Source organism: Chlamydotis macqueenii, chromosome 10 (genome assembly GCF_036417535.1).
Source record: "Chlamydotis macqueenii isolate bChlMac1 chromosome 10, bChlMac1.mat, whole genome shotgun sequence".
Taxonomy (NCBI): domain Eukaryota; kingdom Metazoa; phylum Chordata; class Aves; order Otidiformes; family Otididae; genus Chlamydotis; species Chlamydotis macqueenii.
In genome coordinates, this window is record NC_141565.1 from 81,050 (window position 1) to 105,440 (window position 24,391).

The 24,391-nt window shown below is 46.5% G+C and overlaps 1 protein-coding gene across 4 annotated transcripts in view; it reads left to right on the forward strand.

Annotated features, from left to right (window-relative positions):
* Window positions 1-2,621: 2,621 nt before the first annotated feature.
* BICD2 (BICD cargo adaptor 2) overlaps window positions 2,622-24,391 on the forward strand; it is an 86,444-nt gene continuing 64,674 nt past the window's right edge. For 3 of the 4 annotated variants that reach the window (XM_086755886.1, XM_086755887.1, XM_086755885.1), the window contains exon 1: window positions 2,622-3,074. In XM_086755886.1, the coding sequence (XP_086612012.1) occupies window positions 2,835-3,074 (240 nt within the window). In that variant the 5' untranslated portion in view covers window positions 2,622-2,834. Of the gene's footprint in view, window positions 3,075-7,243; window positions 7,470-24,391 lie in introns of those variants that run through there. The other variant, XM_086755888.1, reaches the window with a different exon arrangement.

Here is a 24,391-nt window from a genome sequence, read left to right on the forward strand (position 1 = left end):
AAAAAAAAAACAAACCATAAAAAGCACCTAATACCTACAAACACAGTGTGGAGGAGAATCTGACAGACAATGTTTTTATTTTCCTCACTTGAGTTTAAAAAGAATCAGAATGTTTAAACCCCCTAAAAACATTCTAGGTTGCACAGTGACAGTTGTGGTGGTACAGCAGCAGAAAACAGTGCAAAAGAGTGAAGGTTCAAGGTACCCTGAGCTGGTGCAAGGTCCTCAAAGCGGAGATGTAGTAAGGTTTGAGTCGGAAGAAGAGGATTTTGTTAATTTACACTTAATTTACAACATATTTTTTGTCTTCCTAGCATGCTGGCTGTGGTACGTTAACTCCCAGGGACACCTGAGTTGAGCAATTAAAAGTAACTCTGAGGAAATATCACTGGCTTTAAGTGACCCTCAGTGACACTCCGGTCTTCATGGGATGGACCTTCTCCCACTGAGGACACTTGTCAGAGGATTGTATCCAAATCTGCACAATTTGTGATGAAGTAACTACCTGGATTTTAATGGTCCCTTTGGGGTGTAATATAGAATTTGTCAACAAAGCACATTTCTTGGGGAAAAAAAACAAACCAAAACAAAACCAACCAGCTGAAGTCTCATGTTTCGGGTAGAAGTTAGAAATGAGAAGAGAAAGCCAACGCGGCAGCTTCCCTCTTCTCCCCCAGTCCATGGCTGGGCACGTGTGAGGCAGAGATGCTCTCCTCTGTGTCCTCAGCTGCTGCCAGCCTACTAGTTCTCTTGAGGGGTAATGGGGGAGAAGGATATTTCAGTGGTTTCACAAGAAATGGGGTTGCCTGGAGGTTTTATAGTCCTGTAGCCCTACAGTCCAAATCAACTGAGGGCAATGGTGTGTTTTGCACCAGTTGAAAATGATGTAAGATCACAGGCAGCCCCAGGTAGTGCCTAAAAGAAACAGATGCAGATTTTAAATGAACTTTTGCACAAGCAGCTGGCGTGGCTTCAGAGGAACATAACCTGACGCTAACATATTGATTACAGCGTGGGTATGTATTTTCTGGCTCAGGCCAAACAGATATTTATTTGCTATTAACAAAGAACTTCCCTGAGGAATTCTGAAAATAAAAAGCTAAAGGAATTTCACATACACAATACACATCATAGGCTGAGGACATCGATTGGTTTAGATCCCAGTGACTGAGTGTTGCATCAGTGCTCATGAGACAAACACACCCCTGCGTGCGAGGCACGGGGAGCTCCAGTGTCAGGGCCCTGAAGAAAAATTGGCTGGGGTAGTTTCCTGACTAAGAGGCAGTATCCAGCCATTACACAGCTTATTAAAGGGCTAAGGGTTTATATGTAGCAGGACAGAGGGTAGTGAACACAGGCAGAAGTTCAAAGTAGCTTGAAAAAACCCTGCAGCTGCGAGCAAATACATTGCTTTGTGTTCTAGACCTTGTGGAGTGTTCAAACACATAATTGTTTTTATTATGTTTGGCACTTGCCTACCAGTTCATTAGCAATTATTTTTGACACTGGCAGGAACTGGGAGCTGCATTTCTGCACTTAAGGAGGGTGAAGAGGCGGGGGAGCCAGGTGAGCAATCCTGCTGTTGAGGGTGAAGCAGGAACACATCCACACCACCGTTCTGGAGCTGCTTAGGAATTACAATGGTCCAACTAAGAGAGGCATTTGGCTCTGTTCAGCCTTCCTTACGTTTTAGAAATCAATTCTACCCATGGTGGAGATGAGTATCCCAATTCCTGTGCCTTTGCCACCACCCTGGCCCAATGCTGTAACCTGCAGCAACAGTTGGTCACGTTTTCATACCAGACTGGCAACTCTTTTTTCAAGCAGCGTGGTACAGTCACCCCAGTTTTACCGTCTCACAACCATTCATGCCAAGTGAACCTGCTGCCACATCTTCCTCCTTCTGCAGGGTGGCCCGGCGGTACGGGAGCACGTTGTCCTGTGGATGTCCTTATCCTCCGGATGATGCAGGGGAACATGTTTTTTTTTTGTTCCTTCTTGGTAGATGGAGAATTACTTGAGGCAGGAAGGGCACTGGAGGTGTGAAAGGCCTGGAACAAACGAGACACTCGAGATACGCGATGCCATGTTAACCTTTCCTTCCCTCCAGGCTGGCGCGGCCTACCGTACCCTCCACCTCGGCAGACGGGAACCGTCCCATCCCACCCGACTTTGTCCCCACGCGTGGCTGCTGTTACGTCCCCCTGGCCCTGCAGTCACCGCTTTATACCCAGCCGCTTCCGACGCCTCCCAGCCGCCCCGAACGGGCTCGTTGGCCGTGAGCGAGCCGCTGAGGGACGTGGCGCGGCTCTAGGCCTCGTGTTTGCTACCGGCCGCCCGACCGGGCTGTCACACGTCGCGGTTCCGCTGGGCCCTTCCCGCCGGACCGGCTCCTCCCGCCGCCGCCTCGCCTCAGCGCCGCCGCCCGGCAGGGGCCGCTCTCCGCCGCCGCCACCGCCTGCCGCGGTGCACGCTGGGAGTTGTAGTCCAGCGGGCCGTGCGTCCCACGGGGCTGCGGCTGGACGCGGACTACCGGTCCCAGCGTGCCGCGGGGCGCCGGGCCGGCCGTGCCTTTTGAATGATTTCACTGCGGTCGGCGCTCGGGGCGAGTTTGGCAGCGGCGACGCGGCGAGAAGAGGGCTCGGCGGCGGAGCAGCGCAGCGCGGCGGGCGTCTCGCCCGTTGCTGGCTCTGCCATGGCCGCCCGCGGGCCGCGGCGCTGCTAAGAGCGGCAGACGGGGCTGCGCCTTCGCCCTTTCGCTGGGAGCCGGCGGCCGCCCCCCCCCTCCACCCCCACCCCACCGCCCCCCCTCGCCGCCCCGCTCCGCCGCCGACATGTCGCTGGCCATGGAGGAGGAGGAGTACGCCAGGCTGGTGATGGAGTCGGAGCCCGAGTGGCTGCGGAGCGAGATCAAGCGGCTCTTCCAGGAGCTGGGCGAGACCACCCGGGAGAAGATCCAGGCGGCGGAGTACGGGCTGGCCGTGCTGGAGGAGAAGCAGCAGCTGAAGCAGCAGTACGAGGAGCTGGAGCTGGAGTACGAGACCATCCGCACCGAGATGGAGCAGCTGAAAGAGGTGAGGCGGCGGCTGGGGAGGGGGCCCGGCCGCAGGTGCCGGCCCTGTGCAGCGGCCCGGGCCTGGTCGCGGCGGGAGGAGGTGGGAGCGGGGCCGGTGGCCGTCGTGGAGCCCGGGGGTGGTGGGCTGAGGGGCTCCGAAGCTGCTGTGGTGCGGTGGGCGGGGTCAGCCCCCCTCAACCCCGGCAGAATTTGGGGGGGCGACCAGGCCTTGGTCTTGCTGCAGGCTGCGCGATAACACCCTTCCGTCTCCAAAATGACAGCTCTGGGGGACGGCTGCATTTCAGACCGGGAAAGGAAGGGGAGGAAAACAAAAATAAAATTTAAAAAGGCTTTTCTGCCCCTAGCCCCTCTCCTGTGCCAGGCAGGGAAGTGGGGAATGCTTTTCGTTCTCCTCGGGCTCTGGTATCGGCCCTGGGGCTGCCGCTCCCCGCCGAGAGGGGCCCGGGGGCCAAGGTTGGCTCCTGTCACACGGCGGCTTTTGGGGTTGGGGGGGGGGGGGGCGAACACAGACCACGGACCCTGGTGTTAAAAACGGCCTTAATGCAGACCCCCGCTGAAATCATACAGCGGGCTGATTGCACATGGCCTTGTTTTGGTGCAGTTTCCTGTTGTTGGGCTTTTTTTTTTTTTTTTTTTTTTTTTTTTTTTTTTTTAAAGGAAACTTCAGCTCTGACCTATGCAGCGGAGTCAGGTTTGTCAGAAGAAATGCTGTTTTCTTAGGTCAGTAATGACACTGGCCGCGGGATGTGCAGACACAGGGCCAGCTGCCCTTGGGAGAGCCTAGGGTCCCCCGCCAGCCTGCTGCGCAGCGCGCCTCGTGGGGACTTGCTTGTCTGCCTCTTCCCTTCCTTATTTTGGTGACTTCCCGCGCAGGCAAGCCCTGTGCTGCTTTTCAACTGATTTAAGCCTTGCCCTGGCTGCAAAAGATCTGATAAAGCCACATACGTTCACCTCTGAGGCTGTATCTGACCAGTGCAAGCTGTCCAGTGGGTCTTTGGTTTAGCCCACTCCGTTGGAACTGGGTTTGGAGTAACATCTAAATATGCTGTTTCAAAGGGAAAGCGAATACACATTGACAAATTCAGCTGAATGTGCGAACGCCCTCACTTCCTGCATCCTGTGTGTCTCTTAGTCTGGTAAATAAAGCTCGGTTCTGCTTTTATTATGTTAAGCATAGGCAGAAGAGGTTAATTACTTTGAATTGTGTGGCTATGAACTTATTAACTAAATATGCAAGCTGAACTGATGTACCGCTATAACTAACTAAAGCCACTTGAGACCAAGAGGGTTACAGCAGCGTGTGGTAGCAGAGGTGCTGTGTGAAAGTCAAGGGTAGAGACAGGCTTGAAAAGCAGGTGAGAGCGATAGAGCTGTGCTGAAGGGGAAGAAAAGTCAGTAAACCTGTTTGGTAGGTGGGATGGGAAAGGTGGCATGGAGAGGTGAAGGGACTGGCCCAGCATCATTCAGCAAGCCCAGCACCTGGCCCAGGAGTGGAAGCCGGGCCGTCTTGCTCACGGGCAGTGCTTTATTCACGGGGCTGCGTACGCTTGGGCGTTACATGTTTTGGCTTTCAGATGGAAAAAGTCTCAAAGACAACTTGTTTTCTTTCTTTTGGGGCTACAGCACTTCAGAAGCTTGCAGAAGAGATTTAAAAAAATGAAAATGGCAGGATCAGCAATGATTTGCTCGTTTTTGCTTTTTAACATTCTAAAGAATTTGCTTTGTGTGTGCATGTCCCGTTGTAATTAAGTCAAAACCTGGGAGGCAAACAATTCTGGGAACAGCTTGAGGATTCTGCTAGTTAGCCTACACAGGGAAAAAGCCTTGCTCCTCTAGCTTTCTTGTGAAGGAATCTATCTGGTCTGCGTTAGATCTCGTAAACCTTTAGCAGATGCATGAAGCGTGCTCTCAGAGGAGGAGTTTATCTTCTTTCCTGTTTATGCAACTTCTTGCTTTTCCCAGGCACAGCTGGAGGAGCCTTGGATACAAGACTTGCCGCATGTCAAGCTCTGACCTAAAGGGATTCCGCCTCGGGTTACCTGAGGTTGTTTTGGGCAAAGCAGGGGCTTGAAAGTGGCATGTCTGACTAGAACAGGAGTGATTTCCATCTCTTGCTTCTTAACCATGTCTTCATGCAGCCTTTTACCATACAGCAATGCTTGTCTCTATAAATCTTGTTTTCTTCTTCTCTACTACCTCTGGAGATCTCAGTAGCACAAGGCCATGTTCTGCCGAGTGCTGTGCACGCACACAGCAAAGTTTCCTGTCCTCCTGGGCGTTGTAGATTTGGATATACTTTAATTTGTTTAATGTTACAAGGCACGCTGTGTCATGGCCCTGTTCATTCCATAGGTAAATGTGCTCTGAGCGTGGGAACTTTGTAATATGGTTTGTTGAAAGTACAGGTTTTTCTGCTACAGATCTTCTGTAGCTTTCTGGCCAAGTTTTCCTACCTACCCCCATCCCTGATCACAGCAGAATTTCGTAGCCTTAACCTCCACAGTTTTATCCCTTTGGTAAGCGCAGATGGCATCCTCAGAGCTGTACCCTGTTTTGTAAAGATGTCTATGTACACCCACTGTTTGCAATTCAAGTCCTCCTGGTGAAGCTGAGGAGCTGTCCTGTCCTTGCACTGAGGCTCCACACCAACCTCTCTTTACTCAGGGTCCTTGATAAGTTGTTGACTCTTCCTCATGTTTGTCCATTTACCTGCTTGCGTACTATCTTAATCTCAGATCTTTTATGGTAATTTGTGCTGCGTTTCTTCTGTCATTTTCATTTGAGAGAAGTAAATTTAAATGCAAACTGTCTCCCCAACTTATTGGTTATCATCAAGATAATTCCCCTACTTTTGTACAGGGGAATTGATTTCAACCTTTTATTAAACATTATAGATAAATAACATGGTTTTCCCTAGTTCAGAGAAGTAAGATACTGCCTTTCTTGTAGTGAAATACTACATCGCATTGTATATATCTCATTTTTGTTGTTGTTTTTTCCACTTTAGGAAATGGAGTAATAAAGAGTTGTTTCCGTAGGCTGTGTTCAACTAATAAGTCATCCTGCGAGCCTTTGTCTGCGATGTATAAATTACAGGGCTGCCTACCAGCCTGAGCTGGGATTTCTGTACTTACGGGGAGGATACGTCGGATCAGCTCTTTGCGCGCTCCAGCTCACTGAAGTGACTGTCTGGGGATTCAGTTATTGGCATTCTTGATGAGTTGTAGGGGAATGTGGCATGGAAGATGAGCTTGGAAAATGGGTTATCTGCTTCGCTCAGTACTTTCGAGTTGCTTTTGGGATGTCAGTTAGATTTATAACCAGCTGTTAGCTCAGTTATGAAACTAGCTGCTGTCCAAGGCTCCTTTCTGATTAGGTGGTTGTGTTGTATTGGTAGACTTGCGTTCAGATCCTTCGGAAAACATGGGCATCATATTATGAATTATTTATTTCTGTAATAATGTAAAAGTACGCAAGTAGACTGTGGCTGTCCATGTCTAAAAGCCTGTGCCAGTACATCACATTAACTGTGATCTATATGGTTGTATATGGCTTTTAAGGGAGAGAGAGGGGGAAAAATGCTTCCAAGGAAGAGTGGGAATGACCTCTTCATTTCTTTTAGGGTGGCAGTGACTCTTATTTCTGTTTTTTGCCTTTAAGGATGTTGTGTTGACTTTATGCCATGACGTGAATTTTCTGTGGAGGATTCCTTGCTAGATTTGGAGCTGTCTTTGAAAGCAACATTCAGATAACACCTTGCTGCTTCATTTCCCGTTAAGCTAACATGAGGTGCACTGTACAGCTGAGGTGATACCAGCACAAATACTACAGCCTGGGACATTATTTGAACGTACTGCTCAAGTGGAGTGTACGGTATCTGTGATCACTGACGGAAGTTTTGCTTTGCTTAATTCACTTACATGTGTAGCAGTCAGTTGGATACATGATACTTCATCCAGGCTGGTTTAATGTTTTAACTGTGTGCCTTCAAAAGTGAAGGAGAAATCCTTCCCTTTCCTGTATGCCTTATATAATGCTGTATACCGTATAGAGACATATAAGCTGGTTCCTGAAGTAGCAGTGATTTTCCTCGCTGTATTTATCTACTTCCAAAGCATTTTACCTATTGTGCTGCTGTACTCTCTGCTCATTTTCTGTATAGGAGCATATAGGCAAAGAGGGAAGAAATGGCTGGGCTGAAGTCAGCTAACAAGCCAGCGGCAGACTGGAATTAAATCCTCTGTGCTCGTAGTTCAGTGCTGGGTTCACCGGGTCTTTTTGTTTAATCGTGGTAAATAATGATGTTCAGCAGTAATACCGCCAAGGCCTCAGATACACCTCTGCAGCCTCCTCCTAACAAATACTCAGGTGCAATATTGATTCCTGCTGAAAGGTAAGGACCTTAATGACGTTTGAGATCACCTCTAACCTTCCAGCGCTATTAAAACCAAGGAGTTTAGCACATAAAATAAAGGCAATGTTTGTTTGTTTCTTTTAATAGACCAACTTAGGTGAAACTTAATTCTGGTTATACGTATGTAAATCTAGAATAAGAAAAGTACAACTACAAATTGATGTTGGGGAGCTAATATCAGTTTTGCACCTACTAATGGAAAATAGTTATCCTTGTGCGAACCTGTCTGGTGGATTTGATGGTGGTTGTTACATGGGCTCCAACGCCTGGTGCACTTGAAATGTAAGGAGAGAACAGAATTGCTGTCTCGAGCGTAAAGTCAGAGTGAAAACTGTGGTTGGGGTAAGCAAAGTGTTCCCGTGTAAACTAAGCTCCTTATATTTCATAAGTCATGGTTGGTTTATGTTAAGAATAGAGCCACCTGTGATTTTAATCTGATGTCTGCAGTGGTATAGGAACTTAATGACTGTGTTTTGGAAAAGCCGCCTTTCTTACATAATCTTATTTTGGAAAAAACAAAGCCTGAAAAATTGAACATTCCAGTTTTTCCTGCTGTACTAGAAATAGTAACCTCTAAGACTTCATGTTGCTAACTTCATTTTCTTTGCCAGTGTTGCCTGAACTGCCTTTCTTAAAAATCATAAATAATAATATTCTTAAAGTGATTATTATTTTCCTGTGAAATAGCCAATTTTTCTTCCTGGGCTTTTTCTGATAAAGTTCACTATAGCTTATGTAGTAGAACATCCATAAATATTTGGTTGGGTGAATTAAATTATTAGAAAAACCTCCTGTTTCCGGAGTAGTGGTTTTCCCTAAGCTGCTGTGGTCTCAGCTGAGAGCTGGATCTTGGTGAAATGTGATGGTTTTTTGTTTTGTGATGCTTGTCTGTGTCTAATTTTCTACATTAGATTAAACCCAAGGTTTCATGAAACAAAAGTTTGACAGCAGTAATGCCATTTACTACGTATTTTTCCCCTGGAAGTGTGGCAGCGTTGGGCGTTTGCTGTCCCGCTGGAGGGGATACAGTGAACTGTGCTGTGGAACTGAGCCAAATTTTCCTCTTTTTTTTCCCTTTTTCCTCTTGCAACACTTCTTGTCTTTACCCAAATAAACTGTTGGTATGAGAGACTGAGGTTTGGCATCCTTTGGCGTGTAGTCCCAGCTAAAGATGCTTAGAGCTGAGGCTCAGCACGTGGGATGGATGGCCGGGTGTTCAGAGAGCACAGCGACGGCTCAGCAGCGGGGGACAGACAGTTTTGGGAGGAGAAACACCCCATCAGCTACGGGCAGCCTCTCTCTGCCGGGGAAGATTTCTTCAAAGTGATATCGCCGAGGGCCTGAGTGAACCTGGAGGGGTTCTGATGGGCGCCGTTGCGCGGGTGCCAGCTACATCCCAGAAGCGGAAGCTTGTGCAGCCCCTGATGTGGCAGACATCCTGCCTGGAAAGTGAAAGTCTCAAACCTCCAGCCATCAACGTTTTATTGCACGGGGGTTTTCGTGTGGCTCCGCTACGGTGATACCCGCGGTTTACTCATTTCAAATCACAATTCTTGCTTGCCACTTCAACATCTGCTGGAACAAACTCACTCATTTCAGGCGTGTTAATACCCAATTTATCCCTTTGAATTTGGGACCATTTTTCTTCTAATCTGAAAGAAAATTCTAATGATTTGGAAAATTGCCTGGTTTCCCTAGGAGGAGGGTGAGTGGGTGGGAATTGCAGTCCTCAGGTCTGTGCGCTGCCCCGGAGTTAATGGATTCACAATTTCCTCTTTCGCTCTACTGTATGTGAGGTTGTGAGTAATCTGTAGCAGCGTGGGGCTGTAAGATGACTTCCAGAGGGTGATGCATCCTCCAGGCATCCATTTGCTTGCTTTCTCTGCTTTTGCCAGACTGCGGAGAATTGTTTGTTCAGATCCGGTAACCCAGCAACAGAGGAATATAACGTGGGTTTGGAATACCATCCACAAAACCTTAGTGGAGGGAAGTGACATAAATAAACTTTACCATCCAGATGAATGCTGGAGCCTCCGTTTCAGAGAATAGCAGAAGTTTTAAATGTAATAGCTGCAGAACTGTGGCTTTTTTTTTTCTTATTTTCCCCTTCCTCCAGCTTTTGTCTTCCTTCTTTCCACCCCTGGCTTTCCTTCCTTCCCCTCCTCTCTCCGCAGCTGTTTTCCCTGCTCGGGCTGACATACACACCTCTGCATCCTGACGGATGTTAGGCTCGCCCTGCACACCTGCAGGTAGATGGGACCTACCTGAAGAATCAGCTAAAAGCTGTGGGCCCGTAAAACAGACGGGTTTGCCACGGGGGCTCTGGGGAAGCGGGGACCTGCGTTGTGTCTGGAGGGTCCTTTAACGGGGAAAAAAAAAACGCTTGGCGCTGGGGTTTGTGTGCCTGGACAGTGGCCTAATTTGGAATATACAGCCCAACCTCTGCAGTGTGTCTTTGTTCTCTTTAAATCTTTTGGTTTCAGCCCTTAATCGCTGCCAGCAGGCAGCGTGGATCTTGGCCAGCTCAGGGAGCGGTGCTGAGTGCCGTGCTGCAGGCGGTGAGGTGGGATGGTGGCAAAGTCATGAGGGAGTCTCTCCGCATCTCCTGTCTGTCAGTGTGAACAGAACTGGTCCTCTAGTTTAGCTCTGGCTCCAAGTCAGAGAAGTGTTGACCTAATGGATGAGTAAGTTTATTTCTTCAGTATTGCTACGAACTAAAAAGACGTTTGAGCTGCCATCTAACCTGCCAAAACCAAACATTTCGTTGCTTCCAATGCACAGAGAGTTTGTTACCTCTGCTCGTAGTCCCTCTCCAAGGTCAGAATCCTTTTTGTTTTCAAATGATCAAGGGATGAGGTTTGTTCGGAGCAGCTTCTGTAGCGTGACCAGCTGACTGTAAAGCAGACGGGATTTTCTTTGTTTCCCCTACGTGCGAGGCTAGGGATGTTTTGCAGGGAGAGGGGGCTGTGATGCCCTGCAACCTGTCTGGCGTCCAGCCCAGCTCCCCAGCGCTGGCCGGGCACTGGGTGCCCAGTAGCTGAGTGCTGCTTTTCGACATGCGACGTTAGGAAGGAAACAGAGAGAATGCATTTTCAAGCAGTCAGTGTGTAATTATTTTGTGGTTTTCTCTGATGTCATTTGGAGGGGGCATGCGGGCTTTGAAATGGGAATCAGCTATTGTAGGATGAATGTGATTGTCCCCAAGAGGCAATGAGCAGAAAAAAGCAGTGTCCTGTAGCATCTGCCCTCAGCTTTGGTACATACTAAAAAAAGAAGAAAGATTATCTTGCCAAAACATACTTCCCTAAATAAATTTTGGTCTCCGATTTAGCTGAAACCACTCAGCGGTGGTCCCGATTTAAACTTTTCTCTGGCATGGTTTAATCCAGTCGCTTTCTGAGACTTTTATCTTTGTGAATAAAGGCTCCAGTCTGCCTTGTGTCTTAGTTCACTGTGCTCAGCTGTGCAAGCAGTTCCACTTGGCTCCCTTTTGGTGATGCTTCCATAAAGTGTTCGTTTTTAACCAAGAAATGGTTAAAATCAAGTATCTTGGCTGTTAAAATCAGGTAATCGTTTTTCACAGAAGTAATTCCTCTTGAAGTGAGGAACAGGGATTGCTCTATTAGTTTCCAGCTCAAATTTTCTCCTGTCCTTTTCAAATTTGTATAAATGTACATAATTGAACAGCTGTAATATCAATAACAGTGAGGCTTGACCTGTAACAAGAGGTGTCATTTTTCCTTTCACCAAATACCTATTCTTCAATGTGGTTCTTTTTTTCCTTCAGCTTTTGCAGCTCCAATTGCTGGCATTTCTCATTGCAAAAGTCCGTTTTGCACAGCTGGTAGTGGTTTTCATTCTGTCACTCAGCAATACGGGGATATTCTCCCACATCTTCCAGCTCCGGTGGTAGGCAGAGGGTTTTAAAGAAGAATTTGCATTTCGAATACAGCAACGTATTTAGTGTGACGAAAGGTATAAGAAATTGCAAACCTTTGTGCCTCCTCTGAAGCGTTAGTGCCCTTAAGAAGGCTTTGTCTTGGCCTTGTCCTCTAGAAAAATACGCTGATTTTCTTTTTTCCCAGTATAATGGAATGATAAGCTTTGTGATCTTAAATAAATCCAACTGCTCTAGCTTTTGTCGGCCAGCTTTCTGGTCTTTCATAACAATATGGATGGTTGTTTTAAAATTGGAATGGCTGGTTGGTTTTCGAGATGAATGAGATCCTGTCATGTAAAAATCTGTCTTCTGTATGCATAGCAAGTAAGCCTGATGTGAAAGTGGGATCGCTAGCCTACTGTACAGCTACACAAAATCTGCATTTAAATAGTGTAAATGAGTTAACTGTAAGTCCATGAAAACCAGAACATTTTATTAAGTTGGAAATGCTACGGCAGGTTTATTAGGCATGGCTTCTGTGTTTATGGAGGCCTTTCTTCCTCCATGGGAAGGAGAAGATTGCAATTTCAAGTATTACACTGGGCTTATTTTAAGTCTTGCCTCACAATTTCTTTCCTTGTATATCTTTAATAAGAATTTTCCTTTAATCCACACTTCTCTGACTTTTGTGTCCTTGGTTTTGGCAAACACGTTTGAATTTTTCAGTCTGCTTGTGTTAGGATAGAATGGTCTTTTCCTCATCAGAACCATTTCAGGTGGGCAGGAAGGCACTTACCTGTCCCCTCATGTCAACAGCAAGGGTTACATAGAGCCGGCAAGGGTAGAATTGTAATTTACTTTTCCTAATTAGTAAGATCCCTTTAACATGCGATTATTCAGTCGTGACGGGATCCTCGGGGACTTCACTGGGAACAGAGACCAGTCCTGTATGTCTTTGCCTCGTAGGTGAGTTATCACAGTCTTGCCAGAAAAATTAATTGAAGTGAGAGGCACTTAATAAAACATGAAGCCTCTTTTCTGCCATGTGCTGGGCACGCGACGTGCTGGGATCTGTGCCCTTACTTGTGCAGCAAACCTGGTCAGGGAGACAAGCGTGCAAAAGAAAAATACAGCAGAAAAGTGCAGTCTGTGTTGTGCTCTAATTACTTACAAAATGGAGATTTAATGGGAGTGCAGATGGACCCTGAAACCTAATGACCACGACCACAATGGCCCTTCTTCCCTGGAAACAGGAAAATTACGTGCTAGCGTTTCCTTGGAGCTGTGCCCTGGCGTTTGGTGGGGAAGTAGGCATGCTGCAGCGCGAAACGTCGACGAGACGCCCTTGTAAATACTTGGATTTTGTTCTGCAGTCGTGGCATCAGATTTTTGTCTTGTTTTCCTCCCTCCTTTATTTTCAATGGGTTGGGAATGGCTTATGGGCACGAAATGGGAATGGCTGTTTGGTGAGCACAGCTGTTTTAGATAAACTTCAACCAGTGGAAGGGTGTTGAACTCTCTCCTTTCGGAAATGGCCAGAAGCCTCATGGAATTGGAATAGCTCATCTGCTTTTTGAAAGAGCAGACTTAGTTTTTAAACTGTCCTCTGGCATTTTTAGTTTACAGCATCACGAGTTTCCTTGCTGTGTCAATGAGGCTGTTAGGGATGTTTCCCTCATTAAATTTGTGAGAAAGTAAATTGAAAGAAGGGAATTTTAGATTTTATGCTTTACTATTGGAGCTCACTCTTAAATTAACATTAATTCTTTCTTTAATGCTGTTTAGGGTTTGAATTTCTAGGAAAAGGAAAGGAAATACATCCTGGGTCTGGCTGAGCTCCCCACAGGAACGAGGAGAACCTGCAGTTGCTTGTTTTGACGGACATCAGCCAAGGCCAGCCCTCCTCCTTGTTCCTCTGTAAACCCACAGGGCTTTGTTACGATTGCCAGTCGCTGCAGGTGGAGAGCAGAGCGCTTTACACAACCTTCATAAAGCTTCTCCTTTTGCTTTTCATGCAGGATTTTTACTGAAGGGTCTTAAAAAGTGAAAGTTTAGATTAAATTAAAAAAAAAAAAGGAGTTTTATTTGAAATGTAATGTTACTAATCTGCTACAAGCCTGTCATATTTTTCTTAAAATGTTAGCAATTACCACGTGTAACTGCCGCTTTCAGTTGTGCATGTATGCCATGTGTTGTCCTGCGTGGGTGTATGCGTATCTGCACAATGGGCTTAAAAATAAAATGATAAACCTTGGCCCAGGCTACTTTGTCTAAAGCCTAGTTAGGCGTAAGGAATGTTATTCTGCCCTGGGACGAGTAATGTCCCGGCGATAGAGCTGTCTCGCTCTCCTGTGACTATCTCTACGTGCTAGCCAACTTCAAAGGAAAGTTTATCTTTGCAGGCTTGTCAGTGGTGGAGGGCTGATGGTGACCTTATGGTTGATGGCTTGGTGTTTGCGTGTCTTCTCTTGATCAAGCGGTGGTTTACCTGGGGTGAGCAAGAGCCGGGCGAGAGCGGATATTCCGCTGGGAAGCTGCCACCCAACAGCACACAACTGACTTACAAACGGCGATGAGCAACTGCGCTTTCCGCGTGAGAATAAGCGAGGTGCACCTTGCAATGGTGTCGGGCTGGGGTGGGTGGAAAAGGCTCAGGACGTGCCGATCAGGAGCATCTGCTGGTAGGACCGTGCACGTGTGTGCGCCGGGCTCTTCTGGCTCTCGGGTGCACGTTGAGGGTTTGGCTCTGCCATCTGCCAGCTCCCACCTCCAGCTTTGTCAGCGGCTTCGTTTCAGCCACATTTGACTCAGACACAATAGGCGAAATACAAGGCAGCTATTTTTATAATTTTTTTTTTCTTTTAGGGGTAATTAGCACTTTTTTTTTTTTTTTTTTGTATAAGTGCAGCCTATGTTCTCTACTGTGAGTCCAATTCAGGAAGCTATTTAAAGGTGGGCTGAAGCCAAAATATCCAAACTAATCCCTGGGAAATGAGACCGCTAGCACTTAACTCTCTAAATTAGAGCAGCGTTTGGGGAGCAGGGGTGTTTTAAAACATTTCTTCCCTCCCCCCCTGGACACAATGAAGTCTTGTTCTAAGATCCTGTCCTAATCGTAGAAATATTTTAAGAGCACATTTGAGTCACTTGGAACAAATCCAGCTGTGGAGCTGTTTAGCTCCAGCCTCTAGTGTATTCCATTAAAACTAAAGACTGAACCATAGCACATGCGTAAGTAACCACAAACACAAAGTCCTGTGTTTAACTTATTTTCTTATTTTCTATTCTTTGCCTATAAAGTATGGAGCCTCCATCTTTGGAGGCATTCAAAACCCGACTGGACAATGTCCTGAGCAACCTGCTGTAGGTGCCCCTGCTTTAAGCAGGGAAGTTGGACTAGGGGATAGAATCACAGACTGGTTTGGGTGGGAAGGGACCTTTCAAGGCCCATCCAGTCCAACCCCCCTGCAAGGAGCAGGGACATCTCCAACCAGATCAGGTTGCTCAGCAGCCCGGCCAACCTGGCCTGGAATGTTTCCAGGAATGGGGCATCCACCGCCTCTCTGGGCAACCTGGGCCAGTGTCCCACCACCCTTAGTATTCTGCGATACTGTTATCCTGTTGCTTATAAATATTTTATTTATTTATTTATTCATTTATTTTTGCATACTGTGCTTTATAATAAGCCCCATAGTTTGGGATATGGTTCTAAACTTTGAACTCATTTTTAGGATTTCCCCCTCTGGGTATTTTTAGGCAGTGAATACTTGCTGAAGGATTGAGTAGCCGAATCTAGATTTTAGCCAGTGGAGCATGTGAGCTATGTTAGTTGTTTGACTGGATTTTGGGAGGGCTGAAGGAATGCTGACTGCTGTGACACTTGCAGCATTACCTCTTAGGAAAGGAATGCAGAGATGGGTCGTCTTCTGTCCGTGTCCGGCCTTTCACAGCCTTTATAGTTTTATTCCCACATTTAGGTTTTTGCAGTGATCCTACTAATCACTCTCATGTTTTGAAGCCCTCTTCTCACCCCTGCTTGTATTCTGCATCTTTCTACCCGCTATCCTTGCAAACTGCTGCTTAACTCCAAGAATGGAGTCCCCACCCAAGGAGTGACTAATAAATCAGCTTGATCTTATCCTCTCTCTGTGGAAAGAGACAAAGAAGACAAAAGTCTCTAAAGATTCCTTGTCGCCTACCCATTTGGCTTGGAAAACAGGTAGAAATGAAACAAGAGGAGTACAGTAAGAAGGAGTAGAGGAGAGCTGCTAATATCTGCAGATACCTCTGCCCAGAATGAAGCCTGTGTGGATTTATGTTACCAGCTGTACTGGTGTGTGGCTGGTTCTTCTAACTTAGCCTGTGTGGCCAAGCACCCTAAAATAGAAATGAGTTATTGGGACTGAAGCAAATTGTCCCTTTTAACGTGACACAAAGCCTGTTAACATCAAAATTGGTCTGGTGTACCCTCTGACCTCCCCATTGACGGGGTTTGTGGGGAGCATAGTGAGGCATTCATTCCTTTCATACTCCTTGGCGTGTGGGACTGCAGCTGGGGAACGTCTCTTGGAATTCGGCTCATCCCGGGAGGCTTTTGGGGCTGGCGAAGCCCCTGCAAGTTGGCTCTTCATTTTTAAGGTTCTTGACTCAGGGAATTGTGAGAATGGGCCTCAAAGAGCATTTATCGACCCCGTGGTCTAGCGTGCCGCCTCCTCATCAGCATGGTTGTGTGCGCCCTTATTTTCACAACAGGCCTGGCCTGTACTTGCTGCAATAGGCCTGACATAGCACTGAGGTTGACACTGTATTTCTGTGTGTGCTTCACAAGGAATGTATTTTCTCATCTTATTATCGTTGTTCTCCGCTGTGGCAAGGTCATCTCCATAGAAAGTGATTAACATGATGGAAGTATTACTCTTGCCCTGGGCTCCTCTGTCTGCTGCATAGTACCATGCTGTGCTGGTCATGTGTTAGCTTTGTGTTCCTGCACATTAATATTAGGCTTTATATGAAGAATGTGGCCTTAATCTTCAGCGGGCACTGCCGTACAAGGGGATCAAGCCTCTGCAAGATGTGGAGTTCGCGCAGATCTGAGTTTTGTCCCATTGCCTCTTGGCTCAGTGAGGCTCCAGAGCTGGGTTTTACTTGTGAAAGAGTGCCCGAGCTCTCAAGAACAGCCCAGTACTTGGTGTCTCTGTGAAATTTCAGGGCTGTAGATATGTGTATTCAATTTCTCTTTCTTCTTGGAATACAGAAAACCACTGTAATAATGCAAAAGTTACATTTGAGGAATTTGAATAACATCAGTGGGGAGAGCTAGGCATTCCTCTTCCTCCCTTTCTTTAGTTTTTCTTTGAGGCCTTCATGTGCTTGAAAACAGTGTCTATTTATAACGCAACAACTCAGCTTGCTCAGGTTCCAGCTCTAAATTTGAAATGAGCTTCTGGAGAGACAGAGAAGTCTTCCTTGTTCCTTCCCACCCTAGGAAATGGTGGGGTGGGTAGCGTGCTATTAGTTGTGCCCTTAAGAAGAGCCATGCATGTGACTCTGAAAGGCTGAAGAACACAGCTTTAAAACTAACTTCAGTCCTCAGTCTGCGCTTTACTATAGTCTCTTGCTCGCTTTTCTAAATCTGGGAAAATGTACTTCTGGTCCATTATCTCTTTGTGACCGGAGCAGGGCGAGCGTGAACGACGATGTGCTGCAGCAAGTCCTGAAGCTGAGGAGCGTAACGCGCTCCATGGCACTGTGAACGTCTCGGTGTATCTGCTGGGTCCCCACTGTCTGCCTGCATTAAATACATCTTGCATATTTGGGGTCTGGTTTCCTTCCAGGCCCGTGTTCTGTCTACACGTAATGCACATTACATTTTAAATGTAGTTAGATGCTTTCAATCATCCGTTGGCAGTCCGTTGCAATTGCACCAGGGCATGTGGAACTGCTCTGTGTTCAGTCCTGGCGAGAGGGGCAGAGCAATGAACTTCTTTTAGCAGCATAGCAAGAACACGGTACTTTGCTGTGGTTTATTCAGGCAGATAATATTACACAAGCACTCTGAATACATAACTGCAAAATTTATCCCTTATTGAAAAACAAAACCAGACAAATCAAAATCCCACTACCGTTTGCTCCTCTAAAGTGCCTTCCAAGGCATTTTTGAGTGCAATGCCAGGCTGCTTGGTGTTGAAGGGAACTTAAATGTTCCAAATAGCACAATTATTTGAGTCACGTATTCTTCTCAAATAACCCACAGTATTTCAAACTTACTTGCTGAAACTGAAGTTTGATCACCCACTTTCTCTTCTGTAGCTTCTCCTGCAGCTGAAAAAAGGTCACACATGGTTCTCACCATACTGGTAGGTTTAAAACAGCAGGCACCATCATCCAGCTAGGAAGATTTCCCTGTCCTATGTAAAGACTTAGGCTGAAATAACATCTTGAATAGGCTTGTATCTCTGACAGTTGCTGGTTAGCTAGATTTGGTTAATGTGTGACATTTTTAAGGACTTACACAGCTCTGTGGAGGCCATGCTTTTTGATCTTTACCTTGGAGGCTAGCATGGGAAGATAAACTTTAGCCTTAGGTTAAGAAGTTGGAAGCAGTTCCTGCGTAATGGAGATGAGGACAGTTGGCTGCCCATTCCCATCAGAACGGTGATGTGGTCGAGCAGCTACAGGCTTCTTCCCACTCCTACTTCCTCCTGCCCCTGGTGTCGTTCCTCTTCCTTGGTTTCCCCCTGAACTCCGTTGCAGTCTCTGCCGTGCAGGTTCCCGTGATCTCCCTGTTGCTGCTGTTATCCTGTGCCACTGTCTTGACTGTCTGCTCTTATCTTTTCCCCTGGATGCACGCTCTTTGCCCCCTGCTGATTTGCTTTCTCCCTTGACATTAGTTCTCATGGCTTCTCATCTAATCAGCCCTTTCCTGACAATTTTCTTCTCCAGCTCTCAGCCTACAAGCTGAAGAGCCTCTTTCTTCCCTCCCTGGTTCCCAGTATGTTCAGGAGGCCCAGCCAGCTGGGCAGCAGCATCATCTGTCAGGCCTGAGGCTGTCAGAAATGCCAGGTGCTGCCAAGCACGGGTGAAAAGTGGTGGGGAAGGAGGCTTAACTTTGGCTTAAGGTTTTGTCTATACATAGAAATTCTTACTTTTGATTGAACTTTTTAAAAATAAAGCTAGGTTGAGTTAAATTGTGCAGTAGGTTCTGGGATGTCCTATGCCAGCCTAAACTGGGATTATTCCAGTTTATTGTTTGACCACAGATGTAAGACAGGCGTTACTGCTGCAGCAAAATCTCTTTGAACAAGAGTTAAATTTTCCTGGAGCCCATTCTGGAAGAGCATTAGGATTGCTCCAAATCAGATGACATTTGTAACGGGCTTCTGAGTGGCTGTGAGCTACTGGATCTTGGCAGGGATCTGGCAACCCTACACCTCCGGCATGTCGTGCATCTGCTCTGGCAGAGCTCTTGCTGCCCAGAAATACAGCCCGATGCCTCTCACCCTGCCTCCGGGTAATGGCAGAGTGGCATAGCGAGACGAGGTGACACCAAGATGGAAGGCATTGGCATCTCCTCCCGATACATAATCTCTGCCTGAACCAGTCAGGGCGCCGAAAGAGCCACTGCTGGTCTGGGCCCTGTGTTTTATTTACATCTGAGCCCGTCGCGAGGCTGCGGCTCTTCCCCATGCATGGTGGCAGCTTCTCTGCCCCTCAGCACCGCAGGCTCTTTCTGATTTGCATGCTGATGAATGAGGGGTTTGTGCCTTCCTCTGGATGCCATTGACCGTGCAGAGGCACGAGCAGCTGCAGCGCTGCTGGGTGCCCCTCGCCTCCCCTCATCCCCGCCGGGTCACAGCCACCTGCGGTGGCCATCGTGCCAGGGACGGCCAGGGGCGGCCATGGTGCCCAGCCCCGTGGTGGCCGTCATGCCCAGCCTGGCGGCTGGCTGGGGACGGCCCAGCTGGGTGGCCGTTGTGCCCAACCCTGTGGTGGCCATCATGCCCAGGCTGGTGGCCAGCCAGGGACAGACCGGGGTGGCTCTGTGCTTCTGGCCGTTGAGCTGTCGCTGGCCGGCTGGAAGCTTTGCAGGATAAAGGCTTTTCATTGCTGCCCGTGTCTGCCAACTCCTATTGCAATTAAAGGGTAATCTTTTCTAAATGGTGCTAAATTAAGGCTAAATCCCTCCCTCATGCTACATAAGAGAATGAATCCCTGGTTTTCTAAAAACAGCTTATTGTTTGGGCCACTGTCCAACCGACCCGTACAACAATGGTCTGGATAATTTGTCTGTTCAGAGGACTCAAACTTTTTGGTCTGTCTGTCAGTGTGGATCCTACTCAAAATTCCCCTACGGGAGATATGGAGAGGAAGAGGAGTTATTTACCACTTCCCTGTATTGCATTAAATTTGAAACTTGGGAGAGGTTTTTGCTCGTTGAAGTCCTTGTCCTGGCTGCCGTGGCGGTGTGGAGATGACTTTCCCTATGACCCCGTGTGCTGGGCTCGTGCTGGCAGCTGCTGGCTGTGCGCGGTGTAAGCCTTATATCGAAGAAAACAGTCCTGGCAGCATCACTTGGTTTGTTTTAATCAAGGCAACTGTGTGCATAAAACTGTAGGTGGAAATATTGTCGTTTGACACAAGGCCACTGCCGCAACATAAATCACTGAGGAGGGGGGTTAACTTTTGACCTCTCTTCAGGGACTGCTGATCTGGATTAACAAACATGATATGCAACAAATTTCTCCCGTGGGGAAAGGAGGGGACTGCCTGTTGATCACTTGTCAACGCTGGGCTTCTACGCCTCTTTTTAGGGGAATGACTGTCTGTAGGACAAGCTGCAATCAAAAGTTTATTTGCTTATAAACATGTGGATTTGTTTTGTAACAAGGTTCTTAAACAAGGAAATGCAGTTGTAAGGAGGGAGGGGGCAAGACTGAGGGCACAAAGTGGTGCCCAACTCATTAGTGAATGTGCTACCGTAAAACAAATCCAGAAGCTTGCTTTTATTCCATGGTTCAACACAAATTTCTTGGGGGGGGGAATTATTTGGGGAATTTCAGAGTCCAGCAATAGGATCTGGAATCCTGTAGTATTGTAAAATATTATTATATAAAGTCCTCTATTGTTATGTAAGATTTTTTTTCTTCCTGTTCACTTATGACCAGATCTATAAATGTCTGTAATATTCCTGCAAAGACCAGACTTAATTTTGACTTTTTTAGTGTGTATACAGGCTCCAGGACTAGATGACTCCCGAAATAGTCTGGTCTCACCGAAGTGTGAGAGTTGGTGGTTCTTGCTAGGACGCTGGCAGATGGGTGCAGATCCATCACCTCCTCAGGCAGATGCTTGGATTAGAACAGCAACGAAACCTGCATTATCTTCCAGTTCAGAACTGGCGTCAAGATGTGTTTACTTGTTTAAAGGTGAGTTTTCAGTTAGCAGGTATTCAGAAAGGGTGCTGTGCCCACATGAAGGGCCTCTGGCTGGAGATGTGGGAAATATCTCGAGCAGACATCCTCTGTCTTGGAAATCAAAAACCGAAGCAGAGCTGAAGAGCTGCCTGAACTGTGCTGACAAAAAGTGGCCTTTGAATCTGGCCCCCAGCAGTTAAAAAATGAAGTTCCTTCACATGTCCAGAATCCTAAATGAAACTTCCTGTATACACTTTTTAAAAAAAAGTTGATAATGACATTTGTTTCTTTTTAGTGGGCATGGAAGCCAGTGAGAACAGTGCTGAGGAATGTAAACATTCCTCCCTGCTTCCTGCTGCCCTGCTCTGCAGCAGCCTCCTGCCCTGCCGAAACGGGGGCTGTGATGAACTTGTGAGCATGAGAAAATGAAAATTAAATCCATTCGGTGGAAGAAAAAAATACCTCCTTTTTATTTTTGAACAATAGTTTCCCATCACCTCATTAGTACTGCTTAAAAAGAGAGAGTCTGAACTTAGCCCGAACCTCTCTTTATTGGGTTTCTGTGCATGCAGTTGTCTTGTGTGGTTTAACAAGCAGTTTGGAAGCTGCTATTCGAGGTCAGGATCTCCGGTTTATCATTGTGGCTGTGTTTACTGTCTGCCATGCACACCGCAGAGCTCCGCACACCTTTACGCAGCGGGTGTCCGGTCATACCAGACCTGCAGAAGTAGCACTTCGTACCCAAGTATATGGCTGTAAACGGTTACTCGTGGGAGGAAGGCAGCAAAAATGAGATTCTTATCTCCTGAAGTGATGAAGCACGTGTAATGATTTTTAAAATTGTCTGCAGAGGGGAAAAAATCAGTTTGCTAAAGGTAAGTACGAAGTCTCAGTCATCTTAGTTGGACATTAATTCTTTAATGAAATTCAAGAGATGTTTGTGTTTTGACTTAGCTATAAACAGATGTATTCCACCAGGTATTTTAGGAGCTCTGATTGTGCTCTGCTTTCACAAACTCCAAAACTCATGGACTTAAATTACTGCCTTTTATTTCTGGATGCCTGGAGCTTTGGAATAAAGTAACAACGCAGATTATTCAGGTTTCTTGTCTGTGGTAATCTTGAACAGCTTGATCCGCTCCTTTCTTTTGTAATGTTTGTTGCAGTTTCTCACTGTGTATCAATCCGTGACGCTGTTTGAACATCTTTGTTGCTCTTCGTTGGATCCTCTGTAGTGCTGGCGTCATTTCAGGTTTCAGACCTTGGCTTTGGACCTTTTCAAGACACTCTTCTGGAACTTGGAGTGATCTATATTTTTGTTGATTTCTAATTGTAGTTAAACTGCTCTCTGCATGTATTAAATGTCTGCTAAGCAATGCTCTGAAGAGTTTGGTAATTCCATCTTTTCTGTGTTGAATCCTGCAAGTTTTGATGCATCTTTTAACTTCAAATTTTTTTTTAATTGTTTCCTTTTCTCTTTGAGACTTTTTACAGTTCAGCCAGTAATGTAAAAATCTACATGGTTTTACATCTTTTCTTCATAGTCATTTAATTAACAAAAAAAACCCTTTGGCCATACCAAAAATAACCAGGCTCTTGTCCTGTTATCATTCAGTCATTTATTTTAAATAATTCTGTTGTCCTTTCAAGAGCCTGTGATTGCGCACAACTGATCTGCAGTCTGAAGACAGCTGTTTCTTGATTCTTTCCTGTTGCTTGCTTGCTGCTGCATTGCGGGCAAGGACAGGCTGCCAACTGTCGGGGTTGGTTTGGGGTTTGTTTTTGAGTTTTGGGGTTTTTTTCTGAAGACCTATTCTGATTTTTGGTATGGGTTTGGGGTTTTTTTGTGTGTGTTTTTTTTTGTTGTTGTGGTGGTTTTTTTTAATGACAATTCCTCTGAAATTTTTTGGAGGTCAGGAATAGACCATGTTCACAGACCATCTTTTGATTTCTTAGACTGCATACATATCCTGATTTCAGACACTGAGCCTTGGTGTGATAAGGTAGATAAGGAGTCTCCCATTGCACTCAGCAGCTCTGTCTCATTCACATCTGTCTCGTTCACTTCCTCCTCTTCCCTGGGCGAAGGTTAAATCTGTCCTGGTGGAACGGAGAAGCTTCTGTTAAAAAAAAAAAAAAAAAAAAAAAAAAGAATAAATCTGTCTTTTAAGCGACTCTTTTTGAAAATCTTGAAATACATAACAGACTTCCAATTTTCTTAGAGCTGTAGTTGCTCTCAGGTAGAAGCTTAGACCATGCCTCACTTGTTATAAAAGTATCATTCCATCCTCTTCCCATTCTTCCACAACTTCGACCTGACTGTAACTCTGGGCATCCACACATGTGGATGTGAACATGGAAATCCTTGTCTGTGTCTGTCCTTAAACGACCTTCTCATCATTAGCTGCTTAGCCACGGCAGTGGAAGTGGCTTCGCAGGACTGGAAGCTGCGGTGTCCCCATCGCCAATCCCAGTGGCGTGCCGTTTGCCGTAGGAGCCCGTCGGATGGAAGGTGTGCGCTCTCTTACACGCATGGTCTGGCATTTACTTGCGGGAGGGCAAATCTGCAGCGTGTCTGGTGTGATCAGTGGAGTCGCATCCCTATAATCAAACTGAGCCTGTAAACCCTGGGACTCAGACTTTCCATGTATGGACCGTACTGACTGGTCTGTCCTTTATTTATAAAAAATAAATAAATACAAGGAATTTGGAAAGCCATTGAGAAGGCAGATTTTTTTTTTTCCCCACTGACATCTTTTGGTGCAAAGGGGAACTATCTAAATGAACTCATTCTTCCATGCAACTCGTGCAGACACATTCTGACTCGTATTTGGCTGAGAAACTGGCCAGTTTTGAGGAATGGGATCTGTTTTTTTTCTCATGAGTTTTAATTACGGTGTTCAGTGCAGTTTGAGCAAAGACCATTATTTCCAGCTGAAGTGCCAGGAGTCACTTTTGTTTTTTGCTGTTTGTATTTATGGGACTGAACTTCAGGGACAGATGCTCTCCTTTGTAAATCTGGGGAGGAGCAGCTCGGAGAAGTGGCTGGCAGGAATAATCATAGCCCTGCTGATCTTTGTGCTGGCGTGCACGGTTTAATTCCTCCTGAAATCAAGACTCTGCGCCCTCTGTCACAGAATTTCTATGAGTCTGTTGATTTTAATTTACCATTTCCTTGCTAATTTGCCTGTCACCTTTTTTCTGCTCGCGTAAGGGAGGCTTAAGGCGGCAGGGCTGCTGTGGAAGGGTGTTTTGGTGATTGCCAGCTGATTGCTGTCACACAGGAGTATTCCTGGTGTGGCTATATTTCATACATAGAAACCCAATACCTGCTAATAACATCCTTACTATTTTGTGCACCCTGCACCTGTCTGCGTGGTTTTTTGCGTATTTTGCGTTCTAACTTGTAGCTTCCTTGGCTGTTCACCTGTATCCTTACTCTAACTCGTTTGTGTTTCCAACAGCCTTTTTCCTTGCGGCTCAGGCAGGGTACAGAAAATAACGTAAGCGTAAATGTCTTCACGCAGTCCGTTTGGATCCGTGCCGTTCCGCTGCGGGGTCGGGGCCGTACGCGGTCAGGAGGCTGCCTCTGGGCTGTATTTGGCCGC